The following is an 18,804-nucleotide window of genomic DNA, read 5'->3' as shown; positions in this document are numbered from 1 at the left end:
CCATAAGCTCTGTGTGCTGTTTAACCCTATATGGAGATCACATTTCCCATGAATCATGTTAATTACTTTATTGACTGTTAGTAGACCACAGTGACTATGTTATAAAAACTAAGAGCTAGCTCCTCTGTCATTTCAATCTCAATTCAAAATCATTTTCACCTGTCAACTTACTATTTCTTTCAAGTCAAAAGTAGTATTGATATAGGCTGAACAGTATTTTTTGTTTTCTTTAAAATGCAACTTTAAATGCTTTGCTATAACAAGATAACAAGACCAGAAAAAGCAATTTCACTTACCATGATAAATGATTAAGTTTTCCTTCTAATGTTGTTTTGAGGTTTATAAATGTGTCATAAACAGTTCTTCCAACTAATTACATATTTTTGTATCAGACTGATGAAATCAGCACAATTAACGGTGGGAAATATTTGTGGGAGTGTTTTCTTTCACTCATTAGGGTTAGGTTAAGGACTTACATATGTCATGAAGTTCACAATTCAAAGCCCATAGACAAAAAAATGGTATGTGCATATTTGACATAACAATGCGTGTAGGGTTCGGAATACAAAGACTGAGCAGCTGACAAGCAGCCAATTTCTCCTCCCATCTACCATCTGGGATATTAACCATTCATCCTCTTGCCTTAAATTAACTATGGTTATGTTTTCCTTAATATATACAGCCATTGATATTAGGACCAATAAGCCAAATTCAGGAATAATTTGAATTCTTTATTGAAAATGATTCAACAGAGGACTCAATTCCTTTGGCAGTTAATTTGAATAAGGTCAGACTCTTGGGAAAGGAATCAGACATGTATTGTGTGATGGGTATGACTGTGTACAATAAGAATCAAGAAACTGCAGATTGGTGGGCTGACTACAGTAGTTGATTTTATATACATGTGGTATAGCATCAGGTGAAAGCTGTGCAAGGTGTACTCTAATTTTTCATTATTTCCCCCCTTTTTTCTTTAGTTAATTGAGAATTTCTAATTTAGAATACATAACATTTGTTTCCTCCCATTCATGCACTGCTCTGCGGACCTCTACCTAGCCATTGCCTGTTTTGACCCGTAAAAAGGGACTCAAAATTGAAGTGTTAACGGTTGTTCTTGCCTTTGTTATAATGCAGTATTGTAGCTGCAGCTATAGTTTTACTCAGTATTAACAAGCAAAATAAAGCATGATGAAGTAGAAGACACAGGAAAAATAGAGGCTACAATGGAGTAAAATTTAGAGTCCAAACATTTTCTTTGTTTTTTTATGAATGAAAAATTACAATATTCAAATGTATCTGGAGGTCTTGATCATCTTATACAGTACTTCAGATTCTCCAACAAAAGAGGATACAATTTCTTAGCTCTGTCCAAGGTATTTACAACTTGGTGGCTGACCTGAACTTAAGTAATCTTCAATTCATAGCGGTGTAGATTGAAATACAAAGTAAATATTACCGTATTGGAAAACCCATCTCTGCTCAATTAATGATGAAACAAAAATATTGATCTCCAACTTTTTGCTTTGTAGGACGGACAGAGGGCAGCCCTGTGGATGGACTCTGAGCAGGCCAGATGGAAACAGAACAGGCCAGGCATGAGACGGAAGAAAGTCGGATGTTAGCACAATTTGGCTCATCTCACAACATCTCTCACAAACTCCAGAATGGAGACCAGTCCTCAGAGGGAGATTCCCCTGAGAACACTGGGGATACAAACTGGAATCATTACAAGCCCAGTGTAGGTACCAACTCCATGAAGAGGCACAGGGAGACCTGCAACAGCCCAGCCTCTGTCTATGGGCTCTTTGACCAAGGATCCACAATGACAAATGGAGATTTGATGAATGGAGACTTGAAGAATGCACTCACTGAGCAGTCCTTACTGGCCCACCAATCCAAGAAATTTAAAGTAAATTCTGAAATAAAAGGAAACGATGACTTAGGCTCCAGTTTGTTGGATAACTTCCCTGAGATGACAAAAGCTACAGAATTTGAATGCAATACCCCACAGATAGAGAATAAGTTAGACAAAAGAAATTATCAGTTTTCTAATGGAGACATTTTTAGTTTACCAAGGAATAAAGCAGGTCCAATTCCAAACGGTGCTGTTCCACACCCCTCAACCATAGAAAGCACTCCAGGTGATCTATTAGAGAAAACGTTGTCTCAGTATTATCCTGAGCAAGTGTCAATTGCACCACAAAAGTCAAGGGCCCAGCTAGATGATGTCAATAATTCAAGAACAAATCAACCTCTCAATGAAGGTGCTCAACCCCCTTCTTTAACCTCAGGGCCCCCAAATTCAGTTCAAATTCCTGACTCACAGCAACAGCGACCTGTGGCATCAAGCAATGTGGAAGGAGGCAACAATTATAACTCTGTCAACTACATGATGAATGGGTATTCCAACAATTTTGATGCAGACCACCAGCAGCAGCCACCAACATACCCTAGTAAGGAGATGAATTTGGGTCATCTGCCTGGCATGATCCCATCTAGAAATTCTGCCAATGGCTCACAACAACATCAAAATGGTCCACAGTGCTATCAGGATGAAAAAAATCCCCAAGGTTTATATACGAAAGCCAAGCAGGGGTTTAACCAGGATTCTTTTTTAGAGCAGAATGCTCCTCTACAGGTAGCAGAGGCAAGGGGATATGGGTCCTTTCCTAGCTCTGGGATGCAAAAGATAGCTCAAAGTGAGGAAACAGGGGCTAGTCAGATTCAGAACCATGGCACTGACAGGGGACATCATTATGGGATAAAACCGCAGACCTTAAACCAAAATGGTGGCAACCCACAAAGAGCTGACAGTATGGGGTCCAGTCTCCAGCAGCCACGTCACGCTGGATTAGAAAAGGGGATCGAGAACATGTCTCAGCAGAGAGCCAACTTATCATGCTCAGCTCCCCACCAAAGAGACTGGACGGAGCTGAACTCTTCAAATTCCCAGCAGCAACCAGCAAATGGTTCAACAGCCAAGGCACAGGAGCATGGCATGTGGAGATGTTTCCCTGCTAATCCTCAAACAGAGCAGCAGGCAACTAACACCCAGGTTCACTGCCAGATGTTGGAGCCAAATTCAGTGCAAAGATTCCAGGCACAGGGTGTTTTCACAGATAGCAGCCAAGGTTCCAACAGCTACCAGCAGCAACAGGAGGACAGTCTCCCAGTCCAGACCCACTGTGTCCAGCATAACACTGCCCCTGAGTGGCAGCAATCAAATTCTAAAGCTTCGCAATTGAAGCGACCTGTACCCCAGGACATGCCTGAGCAGAGAATCTTCCCCCAAAATCAGCAAACAGACAGCAACTTCCACACCCAGATGCAGCCCGAGCACTTAAGTGAAGATCCTGACCTACAGGAAATACTATCACCTGGGTTTTTACCAACAGAGCAACAGCAGCAACAACAGCACTCTACTCTTCAACGCCCCCTTTCCCAACCAACCCAATTTGAAGGGCAGCAACTCAAGTCCCCTAACTACAGACCTCACAGTCAACCCCAGCCAAGTCAGCAGCAGCTTAAACAGAACCAGTCTCTTATAAACAGTTCTACTCAATCCAATAACCAACAAATCCAGCACAATGACCATGCAACCTTCAGTTACAATAACACATCAGAGATGCAACAACTACAACATCATCAAAGGCATTATCCACCGAACTCAGGCACCAGTAACCTCAAGCCGTTTCTATCACAGCCACCAGACAACCACTGTCACCAGCATAACCACATGGACATCCCACATACCTCTACACAGTCACAATCTCACTTACCACAAGGCATTTTGAACCAACAGGTATCAACACAGATGTATCCTAAAGCTGAACACCAGCTAAAGGTATCATGTAATCAGATCCAAAGGGGAACTCAACTACCTCTGGGACCCATGAGTCCCCTTGGAGACTTTCAGAGACATGCAGCCCTGCGTATGCATCTGTTACAAAGGCAAGATCGTCATGGCCCTCAGAGTCTCATTGACTCTAAACTTGGCTTAAGACCTGTCAAAATGGAAAATGGACCCAGATTTGAGGTGCCTTGTTCACAGCAGCAAGATCGGCAATTACAGATAAACGATGCAGGCATACGTGGAATGCAAGTGAAGCAGGAGAATCAACAATCTGTGTGCGAGCGAAGCAAGAAACAGGGAAGCATCTTGGCATCAATGGAACAAAGCCTAAGGCAGTACCAGCTTTCACCTGTGTTTGAAAAGAAATCCCTTGTCATCAATTCATCAAATAAAGTCAAGGTGGAATCCTCTGGGGCAGTCACAATCCTGTCAACCAACACTGACCTGACAGGAGTAGAGTCATCTGCGGCTTCTTCACCCAATGTAGCTCTAAAGAAACCCCCTGATTCTACCCCAAAGAAGGAAAACCTGCTACAAAGCTTTATGGACTCTCCTATGAAGCTATTAGATACCCCTATAAAAAATCTATTGGATACCCCTTTGAAAACACAATATGAAATTGCATCATGCCACTGTGTTGGTGAGTTTCAGAATGTCAGTCTTAAAATATTATTCAGCATTTGGTCGATAAATATTTACATTTGCTCTTCTGTGATATTTAGAACAAATCAGTGAGAAGGATGAAGGCCCATACTACACTCATTTGGGGTCAGCGCCTAATGTTGCAAACATACGGGAACAAATGGAGAAAAGGTAAACAACACAAATTGATTTCTTGAAAATAATAGTGAAAAATTGACTGTGTTGCATAGCAACTAGGTACTTATGTTTACTTGCTAGAATGCTTCTATTCTTCTTCAAAGGTCTGGGCTAACAGGTCGTGCCATAAGAATTGAAAAAGTAATATACACAGGCAAGGAAGGGAAAAGTACACAGGGTTGTCCCATAGCCAAATGGGTAAGAATCAATTTAACATTTTTCATTTTAATAGGCACATTGGCTTATCTTGTATTTGCAAAAATGCATTTAGCAGTTTTTGTCTTTACTTATATCAATGTCTTCATAGCTATACGTGTTATGTTTCAGGTAATTCGACGAGCCAGTGAAGAAGAAAAGCTACTGGTGTTGGTGCGAGAACGAACTGGTCACACTTGTGACACAGCCTGCATCATCGTGGTAATTCTTGTTTGGGAGGGCATTCTTCCCAGCCTGGCAGATCGCCTCTACCTCGAACTCAGTGAAACTCTGAAAAAGCATGGAGCCCACACTCAGAGACGCTGTTCTCTCAATGAGGAGTAAGTGAAAGAATGACATGTCTCAAACCTGGTTAGCTACAGTATTTTTGGGAAACTCTGAAACTCTGCATTGTTTTGATCTCACACTTCAGGAGGACTTGTGCATGCCAAGGGCTAGATCAAGATGCCAGTGGAGCCTCTTTCTCCTTTGGCTGTTCCTGGAGCATGTACTACAACGGCTGCAAATTTGCCCGGAGCAAAATCCCAAGAAAATTCAAGCTACTAGGGGATGATGTGAGAGAGGTAAGTGATGAAGACTTCAAATATCTATTTTAATGTAAACCATGTTTACCTTATTTATAGTATACTCATTAGGCTAACTTGAAACTGCAATTTTTTGTCTTTTAGGAGGAGAAAATAGACCACAACTTTCAGAATCTGGCAACCTTATTGGGTCCCTTGTATAAAACTTTGGCACCAGAAGCATATGGAAACCAGGTAAGTACATCCAAATCTTTCATTATTATTTAAACTTATATGATGAAATTATATAATGAAAAAGTCCAGGTTCAGGTAGCCAAAATTGGGTAAGATCAAACAAAAAGCAAGAACAGATTTAAAACACAGTTAAAGTAGAGACCCGGTGTTTCAGAAAAAATAAATGAACAGTGATAATGCATTTTAAAACAAAGCATAATTTTTGTGTGATAATCAAGTTTCCTGGCATGACTGAGGCTAGACAGTAGTCTTATACTTAAACTAGGCATACAGAGCAGGCAATTCACAGCAGATATTGCTTGATTTGTTTTTGAAAAGATCTGAAAAAAACATTATAGCGTGATTTATTTTAGTTCAATCCCCCCTTGACAATGCATGTCCTTCAATTTCAACTTGTTGTTTACTGTACACAGTTACTTAATGCCTTGTCGAAATAACCGTTCGTTTTTCCTGGACACAGGTGGAACATGAACACAGGGGAACAGATTGTCGTCTGGGGCTCAAGGAGGGCCGTCCCTTCTCTGGGGTCACTGCTTGTCTGGACTTCTGTGCCCATGCTCACAGAGATCTTCACAACATGCAGGGCGGCAGCACTGTGGTAAGCAGAACTTTGGAACTTTATATGCCTACAGGTGCGGCAACTATCAGGTGTTGATATTAACAAGATAAGTAATTTAATCATCCATCATTTTACAGGTGTGTACATTAACAAGGGAGGATAACCGAGAGATTGGCAAAATACCAGAGGATGAGCAGCTTCATGTACTACCCCTTTATAAGGCTTCCAACACTGATGAATTTGGAAGTGAGGAAGGTCAGCAGGAGAAAGTCAAGTCAGGTGCCATTCAAGTCCTTAGTGCCTTCCGCCGCCAGGTGCGAATGCTTGCAGAACCTGCCAAATCTTGCAGACAGAAAAAGCTGGATGCTAAGAAGGCAGCTGCCAACAAGAACGCCATGTTGGACAGCGCAAATGATAAGGCAGAGAAGACCCTGAATGCCAAGTCAAAAGGTGGCACTTATGAGAATACCACTCAGAGCACTATGATGGCAGGTAGGTTGTGTATCTAGAATATATCATCTATTTTGTTGTAGATATATTTCTAACATACTAAATTAACTGGAAAAAACAATTGAGCGATCCCTTGGTTTTGTTTTCAAGGTATTATTCCAGGTGCTGTCGGGGCCACTCTGCAGCCAGGTCAACCAACATACCCCCTTGGGGCCCATCATCAGCAACTACAGCATCAGAGTCTTCTTCCACCTTATCCTGGCTCAAAAAACACACCCAACTACCCCAGGTTCCCAAACCACCCTGGGTCTTTTCCAAGCACTTCCAGGCCAGGAAGCATGTATCCCCCTCAGCCACAAACACCAGCAAACCCTTACCCTTCCCCGCTCCATGTACCAAACTCCTACATTAATGGATCAAATCGTCCATACCCAGGATATCAATGTAATGGAGGAATGCCCCTTGACAATTACCATCCATATTATGCCTCTAACCAAAAGCATCTTGACATGTATCGACAACAGCGGCCAGCCCTTTACCCGGAGCAGCAGTATGGTGTACATCAACGTTATGAGGTCAATTATCCGCCAAGGTACAGTGAGCCAGCTTTACAGGTCAATGGTTACAATACCTGCGGCATGAGGCCAGTACACCACATGAGATCTTTTCCACCGTTTGGTCCTAATGGAGCATCAGACCCTCAGTTCATGGATCCCCTCTCAAGAGCACACTCAACCCATGGAGGTCGAGACTATACAGCTGCTGTGAGCAATGGCCACCAGATGGGAGGATACCCAAATCCATACCTTTCTCAGAGCCCTCAAATCTTACCCCCGGGCAAAGATCCTTTCCATATGCAAATCAAAACCGAGATGATTACGCCCCACCCACAAATGCTTTCTGCTCAATTAAGTGGTGGGAGTTTAAACCCTGAAACACAGTCAGGGTTAGGTCTGCGTAATGGTATTAAGCCAGAGCCTGGAACACCACCCACAACCCCAAAAAAGCCTGAGATGTGGTCAGACAATGAGCACAATTTCTTGGACCCTGATATTGGTGGTGTGGCAGTGGCACCAACACATGGCTCAGTCCTTATAGAGTGTGCAAAACGGGAGCTCCATGCCACAACGCCCGTGAAAAATCCTGACCGCAACCATCCAACACGTATTTCCTTGGTCTTCTACCAGCACAAAAATATGAATGAGGCCAAGCATGGCTTGGCACTATGGGAAGCCAAGATGGCAGAAAAGGCTCGAGAGAAGGAAGAAGATGCAGAGAGGAATGGGGGTGAGGGAACACCTAGCAAGAGTAACAAGAAAGGGGTGAAACGAGAGCATGTGGAGTCAGAAACCACCGGACCGCCTCCTTACAAGCGTTTTATCCAGGCACTTCTGGAGGGGTCCTTGTCATGCACAACAAACACCTATGTCAGTTCCTCTCCGTACGCCTTCACTAAGGTCACGGGGCCTTACAGTCAGTTTGTGTAGTAAATATTTATGAAGAAGAAAACATTGAAGGGGGTATTGATGACAAATAAAGACCACAAGCACCACTGGCCTTTTCCAAACACTCCTTTCTATCTGCAATGTTAGTCACAGTGTTGCATAAAAACCTGTGATCAGATGGGATACACAATAGATAATCTATTACATCAGGTCTTTCAACTTTTTAACAATCAAGCTTTACATTGTCAACTTTTACGATTACATAATAACAATAAATCGCTGGTGCTTTCAGTCTGATACATATGGACCTATTTTTAATACGAACAAAGTTTCATTTTTGGGGGCTTTACTTTTCTTACATTTTGGAGATGCCATCTAGGCGAACAACACTGACTTTGTAAATGACAACTTTCAAGGTGCTAAAATGAGTTCTTATAAACATTTATTTCTTTTTAAAATAATGCCTTTACAATTTTACAACTCACTCTATGATTGACCCTCATTTACTTGCATCAACAAGACACTGAAAACATAACTATACTGTTAAATTGTCAGCTTCGAAATGTTGGGCAAGTCAGTGTTTCTGTAAGCACTTTTAATAATGACAGTTAAGTAATTTGACAATACTGTTAAATTATAAGAGCTGGTTTAACTGTATCTCTACATAGAGTAATTCATTTCTAAGCATCAGTTAAGTAATTAATTTATGGCAGAGGGTTTTATGAGCAATCCGTGAAAATGTTTTGTGTTCATGCAAAAACTTTTTATCAACTATAAATATTTGGTGCTTCTCTCAGTAGGTTCTCTCACTTTCTTATGTCATTTATACTGTAAATTGAGCCATTCTAATGGTTAATTTTTAACATTGAGAAAAAATAACATCAACAACATGGTGTTGATTTCGTTTTTCAAGGCTCACTATGTTGTTAGCCACTGTTTTATTGTTCCTTACCTTAGGTTTAATGAACAAACCTGGACTGTGAATATTTCATGTAGTTAAATGTCTGTGGTGCTTAGTTTATGTGCTTTTTAAACACTGAGGAACATAAAACAGGGTAAGCTCAGCGTCAGTTTCAGGGGGCAGCTGGCTTGCTGTGGGGTCTATAATTATTGCAATCTAACTGTAAGATAAACAGATGAGATTTGTACAGTAAGTTAATTTCCCTTTTGGAATTACTGTTGTTGATTTTGTGTTGTAAAGAATGCTAACAGCCTATTTCATTTATTTCTTGGGGTTTCAACTGATTTCATATCATGAGGTGCTAAACAACCTGCTAGAGATGTACAATGTGAGACTCGTTAGGCAATGAGAAGGCTTTTAAATAATGTACAGTACAGACCTGTCATATACCTCAAAACTATTTTGGCAATAGGATAAAAGCATTTTTTTTCCTTCTTGTATTACTTTCAAAGTGTTAAGTACAGCTTTACTTCAGGCCACCAAAAGACATAAAAGTTCATTTCTTACTTTCTGAACAATCCCATTGAAAGTATGACTTGAACTTGGATCTTTGATGTTACTGCAAAATCAGGGACAATTTTAATGTCAATTTCAATTTTCTTTTACATCTTAACTGTCTGTATTCATCTTGTCATTTTCTCATTCAGGTACTTGCCATTGCATCCTGAATCCAATTGTTGTCTTCTTTACTTTAAACAGACAAAACCTTTGAGAGGAAAAGTAAACAGTCCCTCAAATTGTACCTTAATTTTAGCCACTAGAAGGTGGTTAACTTTAAAAGTAGATTGAACATATATGCACTGAGTTGACTAAAGGGAAAGTATGATGACTAAATAAAAAGCAACGCATTTGCTTTTGGTATAAGGCAAGACCAGGGCAGTGATTTGAGTAGTTGCACATGTTTGTGCCTGTTTATCGTTAAATTTATTTATAACCACTAAGCAATTGTAAAATTACTTAATTTCCCCACCTTTTTGAATGAATTAATGCGATGTATAATTGAACAATTGTCATGTTGTAGTTACCTTCCCCTACCTACATAACCTTTTCAGTTTCTGAAAGCACTTCATTTCTTTTTTGGTAAAAAAATATGTAATAAAGAACTACAAAACATTTTATTTAAACAAATTGTAAATGTGTTTAAAAAAATTATGTCACATTGTACATACCAAGAACCTGTGTTGCAGGAATACAATTCATTCTTTTATGTTGTTATAGGTTCTTCTTGTTCTGTATATTTGACCCACAGCACCTTTATCAGCAATTCTCATCACATCTTCAAATATCCTTCTGGCTCCTTCAGGTTTAAAGAATGGTCATGGTTAGATAATCCAGGAAGTCTTTGTAAATGTGTGCTAACCTTCACAGCTATGTTTACAGTTATAGTATCCTCTTCACTCAGACGTTAGAGGTTCTAGCTCTTTTTTTTTTTTTTTTAAACTGTCCAGCTTTGTAAGATAAATCTACAAAAAACGTCAAATGTTGTTGTACAAAACCCAGCAACAGTAGCAGGTTGTGGCTGAGAAAGGAGAGGTATCTAAGATATAGCGGGTTTAAAAGCATAGCCATACTTGAAGATGCTTCAGAGTGTTTCTGAGTGAGTCAACATTACTTGAATGACTTTCTGGGCTTAACTAATGCACTACATGTGCTCAGCTCAAGAGGTTCAGCTAGCAGTTGATACATACTTGGTCTTTGCAGTTGGACACTAAAGGTATAAAATAAAAGATCAACTTTTTCCTGTTATTTTATTTTTTAAGGCTTCCCTTGTTCTCCTGAAGTTTGGTTTGCTACAAAAAAAAAAAGGAATAAAGGATGGATATTAATACTGTAAGTATTGTAATGTACTGACTGCAGTTTATTTGAAAGCTGTTTATTATATCATTCCTGATATTGCTGAGATGTGGGTGTTTTTTTTAATAAAATGTATATTTATTTAAAGCAATTTGAGTCGATGTTGATATCCAATTTCTCTGCATTATTGAACACACACTGAGGGGTTTAAATGTGTAAATACAAATGGAATTGCATAGAGATAGTTTCATGTTCACATGTTTATTTTTTATTTACCCATACAGAAAAGCCTTTTTTATTCTTTTTACAAAATTTCTTGTTAGTGATCGCACGCTTTAAGTCATTACAGTTTTAAAGGCAAATTATAGACATATTAACACAGTTTTCAGTGTCATACAAGAAAAAATAACCTTGAACATGGGCCCCAAAAGAACATCAACACATATACAATATTTTTCCAATTTAGTAGAGAGGTGAGGGTTTACCACTGACCTTAAATTAATATAATCAACAATTAATCAATTTGGTGGTCAACATGAGATCCAGAAAATCTCACTCTACAAAGCAGAGATCTCTACCATTTCATATTGACAACATACTGGGTATTAGCATATTTTCTAAATTCTTGGATGGAGACCACAGATGGCACTTTACACACCTGAGGAGGAGTGCTTACCAAAATGTAATCCAGCTGCATGCAAAAGATGCAACTGCTCCATATGCTGGAGGAGTTGTGTTGGTTTCAATAATGTCTTTAGGCCTTCAGACAAAGTACCACTTGTCCACTGTATAATAAGAGAGTATGTAAAACATTACAAGCCTTAAAACAATGAAACTCCTCTAATACACAAAATTCTGTGGAGTTATGTTTTTGTTTACTTACCCTCTGGAGACACAGTGTGTGAGCTTCCAAATGTAGGGGCCTTGGATGACAAAAATGACAATCCATGTTAATCACCAGCACTGACCCAAACAGTTTCAGTTGCTATGTTTGTGTCTGCTTTGACTGTTGTGAAAACATCAGTATGGAGTGTGGAAGTTCCTACCGATTTGACCACACCGATGGCCTCTTCTGAACTACAGTTGAAAGGGCTCTCGCAGCAGGAGGTATTTATGCTGAACAAATAAGAAAATAAGTCAGTGGGATGTTTTACACATACAGTCAATCACACATGTACATAACACACTGAAGTTGCTGTCTCTGTGGTTTTTTTCCCCTCCAACAACTTACCATTCAATCCCTGCACCATTTGTCTGCTTCTGCACTAGTGCCCTCCAGTGCTCATGTGTGGACTTAATGATCTTAACTGCAAAGTCCTAAGAAAAGGACAAAGGACTTCAGAAAAAAGATAACTATTCTCAGAGAGCAAAGTATGTAGGCCTATTCGGTTTAAGCCTCTTAAACTGCAAACCCTGAAGTCAAACTGTCTTGTTTCATGCATATACTGTACTTGGTGCCCTAAAGGTCTCAGTACCTTGTCTTTGAATTGCCCATTAAATCCAAATTGGTTCTCAGGCTTTCCATCGGGCACCTTATACTTCCTAAACCAGTCGACAGTGGCTTCTAAATGACCAGGCCGGCTCTTGCGAACATCCTCTATGTCTGAGGATCACAAAAAACAGTCAACAGAATAAGAACAATGCAGACATTAACTTGTAATGAATGAATAAAATGTGAACCCGAATTTCACCACACTTGCTTTTAGGTATTCATCACTTTGAAAACATGTTGACATTGTTTTACCTCCTAAAGAATGTTGAGATGCAACTATTATGGAACAATTTATATATATTTATATATAGTATTTAATTTATAAATACTCCTATAAAACAAGAAATTACCTATAACACTAGAAAGGTTTTCATTTCAGAGTAATAAAAGGTTATTTACAAATTTAGTACAAGGTAAAAAAAAATAAACATCTAGGGTCTTTGGGATACAAACAATGTCTTAGAGAGAAATGTTGAATGTAAACAAAACAATGTTGACAATAAAAACTTTGCTTCTGCGTCTCAGCCGATAGCATTCTGAAAAATATTCAGGCTTTTATTTTGTCCTGCTGAGGCTGTCCTACAGTCCAGATAAAATACTTATTTCTATGATTTTAATAAAGACAGGATTAGGCCCTGTTCACACTTGACTTCTTTTTTCAGAAAAAAGCGCTGGTTTCAGAGCCTTTTGAGCGCTTATGCGCGAGTATTTTGTAACCTTAACAACGGGATCTAGCCTACGGTGCAACTGTGCCGGAGCCGACTGGAGCACGATGCATCAATTTAGCACAGAAAAGAACAAACGGGACGGGAAGTCAGACACCGATACAACATTAAAACATGCGATTTATTTTCAGAATAAAACTTTCCGTTTTGACGGTTCAGAAAAACATCCGTTTGTTTATATGTTTATAAGGTTTGTATTGAGTTTTATACCACATACATCGTATTATCTGGTGCTGTTACGAGTGAATCTGTAACATTACCGCGGAAATTCCTTTGTCTCCGTACTCCAGCTGACCGGCTGTGCTCTCCCTGCTGCGGACTGAGAACGCAGCCGGTGGGCGTTGACGGATGAGGGTGCACGGACCCTTAACAGACCGGAGCGGACACGCAATGCACACATATCTGGTGGAAGATCGCCGTTTTTGGATGCATGACATCTCTTTGGGCACCGGTAACTAGGGACGTAGGTTACTACTCGTCCTGATTGGTCAGCTGTCAGAAAGGCACTTGACGTCACCCAGCGCTTTTCTGAAAAGTTTAAATAATTCAACTGAAAAAGGCGTCGGGCGCAGCGCTTTTTGAAAAGGTGTCATCCTTTTTCCTTTTTCCATCGGCTTGTATGTAAAAAAGGCGCTGGCAGTTGAAAAAAGAAGTCAAGTGTGAACACGGCCTTACTTGACATATTTTTTCAAGGTAGAAACCGAATTCGTTTCGGCACTTTCTAGATGATAACTAATTATATGTTCTCCAGGGAAAAACACCCACTATTTAAGTTCATGGCATCCGGGTCCTCAGCATTGATAGCGATGACTTTCCAGTCCATTTCTCCCTCGTCTATCATGGCCAAAATACCAAGCACTTTTACTTGGATCACCTGACCTGGAGAGCACACCTGATGAGCGGAGACCATTTAGTAGTCAATCAACCAAAGAGTGTAAATAAAGTGTGCAAAATAACACTTTAAAATGATTGAGTTTATATACATCTCTAGGAGTCTTACCAGGGTGCCGATCTCACAAACGTCAATTGGATCGTTGTCACCACAACACTTTGTCTCTTCATCTGTGTGGTTTGGGTCCTCCCATGTCTTTTCCAAGGAACAGGTCAAAAGCATTTTAGTAATCTAAATGTTCTCGGCAACATTACAACTACCTGACAAATATAAAAAATACACTACATATACATTTATTTAAAGAAACTATACTTTAGATTTAAAATAATGGCTGTTGTTAAAAAGAAAATCAATCAGTGAGGGTTCTAAAGGCAGTATCATTTAATTGACTAGGATCAAAATTCCGCCTGAGGGTGATGGATTTAATCATAACATTTCATTATAAGAACAATGAATCACTTAGGTTCTGATGTTAACTCACCTGTGGAATAGCCCCATAATTCCAAATGTAGCCTTTATGGGGAAATATGTTTGCAACATACCGAAGCTTTCCTTTCTTAACATCTTGCTTGATCGGGTTCAGCGGTTCCTTTGTTGCAATCTGAAAATTGAAGCAATTTTGAATAGAATGGTATTTCCATTTTCAATTTACCAGTCTGACAGCATGCTTCATTTCTCTAGAGTAAATCCCACTGAACGCCTTAGCATCTGGCTTCTAGCTAACTATAATAAAAGCAGATACATGCTACTGTTAATGACTTCGATAAAACAACAGATACAACTTGTAATGGCAGTCATCATATGCAATATAAAAAAGCTTTGAGGCTTTATGTATGATCACAGGAGCACATGTGAACTAGTGGTTGGTTTGCGTGCCCCACGAACAAGGCCATGGACCTGCAAGCGGACGGCCTGGGTTCCAAACTGAACTGTGGCTCCTTTCCCGCATATCATTCCTCACTCTCTCTCCACCTTATTTCTGACTCAATCCACTATCCTATCTCAATATGAAGGCATAAAAAAACTTTGCATACTCGTTAACGTGCATCTCAGTCTTCACTAAAGCTGTTATAGCAGTCGTAGTATTAAAGGGGATATATGTAACTTTTTACATGTATAAATCAAACGGTTAACTGATGTGAAAAAGTAGATGTTCACTGTCTATCTGTGCTGCCTGTATAAAATTTTTCCCCGGGTCGTATTTTCCGCGAAAGCACCAGGAAGTGACATTTTCTGCACGTTCTCAACGTCCTCCTCACTCCGCTCCGCTTACAGAGATCAACAGTACAAACTCAAGCACACACTCCCGGCCTTCACCTCCACAGCCACAGGCCGTCTTCCACACACGTCTATCCGTCCTAGGAGCTCTCAAAGGCGGACAAACTCATCACACACTCCTGCTCTCAGCCAGTGTCTGCAGAGACTGTCGTTTGTAGGATGGAGAATGAATACAGACACACAGACTCCTTCACAGACTTTCACGTGTATGACCACTTAACTCCTCTGTAAACATTATGCCGGTAAATATCCAGTGTTTCGCGGCTGATGATGGTCGTTTCTGTACGTACGATCACGTATGACGAGCACGTGAGGGAGAGCGAACAACAGGTTACTGGTGCAGTTCGCCTAACGGCCATGCGGTATCGCTACAAACGCAGTATTTTAGAAAGTTACATATAGCCCCTTTAATGTAATCATTGGATCACACTTGTACTAAGTCCTTCTTACCTCCATTTTAGCATTTGACCACCGAGGTACCTCTACTACCATGTTAAAAAGCACCTGGAAGAACAAGAAAGAGCTGAAGAGAGTACATGGTTGAATGTTTTCACCTGGTAAAACTGACGTTACATGAATCTGGTACCTCACTCTCATTCTGTTTTGGCTTTTTAGCTGGCACACCATCATCCTGTTGAAAGAAAAATAAAAAGGAAACTGTTATTTGGATTATGTTTATTGTTGATAACTGAAGGGAGGAACTTAATGTAGCATTTATACACAATAACTTGTGTATCAAAGAATTACCTTTTCCTTCTCTGCTTGATGTGGAATGTCATGAAATGGTGAAATGTATTTCCCTTCTTTTGTTTCTAAGAAGAAAACAATACATTACAAACTCTGTATACAAACATATGAACACATTGTAATTCAGCTACGACGTCACTACAAACAGAAACGACTTGAGCTCAGGTTGATAGTTTCCAGACTATACGATCATGTTACACAAAAGTATTTATATAAAAACAACGTGATAACTTCTTAAACTTTTGTTTCATATTTAGTAAATAAAACATTTTTAAGGTTTTCTTTTCTATACACCCAGGTTAACATAAAACTGTCCTTTAAGTGAAATGTTTTTGTCATAGCGTAACATTTTTCTTTTACAGGTTTAAGTTCATTCACAAAACAACCCTTCTTGTTTGCATAAAATACAATATAAACTGCAGACATTACAAGATTCAGTAACTTTACACAATTTAAGTTTAATATTGCTAAGAATCTCAGCAAGTGCTTCTTTATTATCATATTTAACAATAAGAAAGATTTAATAACAATTAAATGTCTCCATAGTGACAGACACGATTACATTTCTTGTTCGATACCATCATGTGCAACACTATTTAATAAGAATAGCTAACTTGTATATGTGTGGATGCATTTAACAAAATTAAAGTTTCCTTCTTCATAATAGTGCTCTTAGCTTTTGTTCACGTGACAAGCCGACAGGAAGTAAACTATGTGAGGATACCTTACAGTGAAACGTTATTCTAGCTTTTCGCGAATGAGCTGTTTCAACCTGCTAGAAACTGGGGGTATAAATATGTCTGTTTTTACTCTTACACTTGTTGTAAGGGCGTTACATATCAAGACAACGCCAGGCGTGCAACTCAAAGGTCAAACGTTTACCTTGACCTGGAAGTCGACCTAAGTTAGTTACCTATAAGTACACGGGACCCTGGCGCTCCCCCATTACTCCATAAAATACAGGGGGACACGCATGGTTTCTCCCATGCTGTCCAGGGGTGAACTTACTAAAATAAATCCGGTAGTCTGGAGAATGTGGGTGTCCTCTCTCCTCCGTTTGATAGTGCATGTTTTTTCTGAAATAAAACAGATGAGGCACGGCTGCTGCTTGTGTCACCAGTTTGTTTCGAGAAGCAGAAAACGAGCCGAAAATGGTCACCAAGCGGCCCAATGAAGAGCGCAGCAGCGGCGGTCTCATCATGAGACGCTTCTTCTTCCCTTCTCTGTTCCTGCTTCCCGTTTACCTCCAACTCGCTCCACCCACAACATACACATCGACACACACACGCACACACACCGGGAAATGTAAAGCCCGCGAGATTGAATCGAGGTCACGGTACAGAGGGTTTCAAAATAAAAGCCTCCACGGTTTGGTTATGCTGCAATAAAAAGAGCGCGTTGCGGACAATTATGGCTTCAGTTTCCATTAGCCTAAATGTAATATCAGAGCAAAAGTGAGACCCGACTGAACCACATTAAATAAATAAGCACACATTGATTTTACAATCAGTCTACCTGTACATTTTTTGTTTAGCTCAGAGGAAAAATGGGGACACTACTAGGAAAAAGGTCATCATGACAAAAACACAGGAACATTGAGGTTTTCAAAATACTAAATAAAACGACTCATATATTTTACTTAATAAAAATCTCCCAGGTTTGTTTTTACGAGAGCTTTTATTGTTGTGGTAAAATCCTCGTTGCCGGTAGCTTTTCATTTTACCCTCACAACCTTTTATAATACATCCATGTTTACAAGACTCTGATCGCATACCAGCAGTAGTATTTTTGTTGTAGTGCAACCCAAAGCTTTTGACAAGAGGCTCTGGTGCCACCTAGCCAATCCACTAGCAAACACACAACACAAAAGCACGTTTACAAGATACATCATTGTTCATTTCTTGACAAAATTATGTTCCAAATAACAGGGGGATATTGGTTTTTTAGTCTTATTATCATTAAACAATTAAATAGATTTTTATATATAGTATTTTATTATTATTCTACATTATATTTATAAATACTAATTTATAAATGCAGCACATCATGCTGCAAACAGTTTCATGCTCTGTATTGAAACTATGTTAAATTGCAATGTCCCTATTAAATAAACACATTCAAATTCAATTCAAATGCAAAATACCTCGGAACCCAATATTGGGTAATTATAATGGGTAATTTATTTTTATTTAGTGAAGACAGTGCTCTCTCTGTTCCGACTGAAGATATGGTTGAATATTTGAAGTTTTTAAAGATTTGTTACTTTTTAATCCAACTTTTTTATGTGTTTTTTTTTTTTTTTAAACAATCTATTTTGTTTGAATGTATTACTTTATGTTAGGCACATATTTGCATCTGCAAGCCAAAGACACATTTGGGTTAAGGTTACATTTCTGCCTTGCATGCAGAAGTTGAGAAGGTATTTTCTAGTCTTTACATGTATTTCAAGTAACAATACTAATATTAGGCTTATGCACATGATGTATAAACTGTTATCTGCTGTTATCTGGGAGACTTTGGCCCTATTCTTCAGAACAATAAAGGCACATGAATGTCTTGCTTTAATGCCCCCCTGCTTTGTTTTTTACAACCTGAAGTTAATGGATTTTGTTCTGAATCACTCCACATTACATCATGAGATCAAAGTCCACACGTATCCATTGTGCAGTGAACAAACACCCAACCCAGCCACCTTGATGTGTCTCTTTTACTGTTGTATAGGCTGGTCACTGTTCAAACAAATTACACATCACCAGCCATAAAAAAGCTATGTTATTAAAATCTAACAGAGCATACCTGCATTTGGTACTGTTGC

The 18,804-nt window shown here is 39.4% G+C and overlaps 2 protein-coding genes across 2 annotated transcripts in view; one reads left to right on the top strand and one right to left on the bottom strand.

The window, feature by feature from the left end:
* Window positions 1-11,011, top strand: part of tet2 (tet methylcytosine dioxygenase 2) — a 28,716-nt gene extending 17,705 nt beyond the window's left edge. The window contains exons 2-10 of the mRNA XM_061058399.1: window positions 1,530-4,493; window positions 4,576-4,666; window positions 4,777-4,870; window positions 5,000-5,208; window positions 5,301-5,451; window positions 5,557-5,646; window positions 6,107-6,244; window positions 6,343-6,697; window positions 6,806-11,011. Of these exons, the coding sequence (XP_060914382.1) occupies window positions 1,574-4,493; window positions 4,576-4,666; window positions 4,777-4,870; window positions 5,000-5,208; window positions 5,301-5,451; window positions 5,557-5,646; window positions 6,107-6,244; window positions 6,343-6,697; window positions 6,806-8,142 (5,385 nt within the window). The 5' untranslated portion in view covers window positions 1,530-1,573 and the 3' untranslated portion in view covers window positions 8,143-11,011. The remainder of the gene's footprint in view (window positions 1-1,529; window positions 4,494-4,575; window positions 4,667-4,776; window positions 4,871-4,999; window positions 5,209-5,300; window positions 5,452-5,556; window positions 5,647-6,106; window positions 6,245-6,342; window positions 6,698-6,805) is intronic.
* Window positions 11,012-11,100: 89 nt separating this feature from the next.
* ppa2 (inorganic pyrophosphatase 2) lies at window positions 11,101-17,246 on the bottom strand. The gene is made up of 12 exons (XM_061058409.1): window positions 16,998-17,246; window positions 15,990-16,054; window positions 15,829-15,873; window positions 15,693-15,746; window positions 14,446-14,565; window positions 14,073-14,159; window positions 13,838-13,964; window positions 12,331-12,458; window positions 12,087-12,172; window positions 11,902-11,971; window positions 11,739-11,778; window positions 11,101-11,640 (listed from the first exon to the last, which is right to left on the bottom strand). The coding sequence occupies exons 1-12, from the start codon at window positions 17,188-17,190 to the stop codon at window positions 11,618-11,620; spliced, it is 1,038 nt and encodes a 345-aa protein (XP_060914392.1). The 5' UTR covers window positions 17,191-17,246; the 3' UTR covers window positions 11,101-11,617.
* Between the last annotated feature and the right edge of the window lie 1,558 nt (window positions 17,247-18,804).

This window comes from Labrus mixtus, chromosome 2 (assembly GCF_963584025.1).
Source record: "Labrus mixtus chromosome 2, fLabMix1.1, whole genome shotgun sequence".
NCBI classification, from domain to species: domain Eukaryota; kingdom Metazoa; phylum Chordata; class Actinopteri; order Labriformes; family Labridae; genus Labrus; species Labrus mixtus.
Note: the sequence above shows the minus strand (reverse complement) of the source record. Positions and strands in the feature narration are given on the sequence as shown.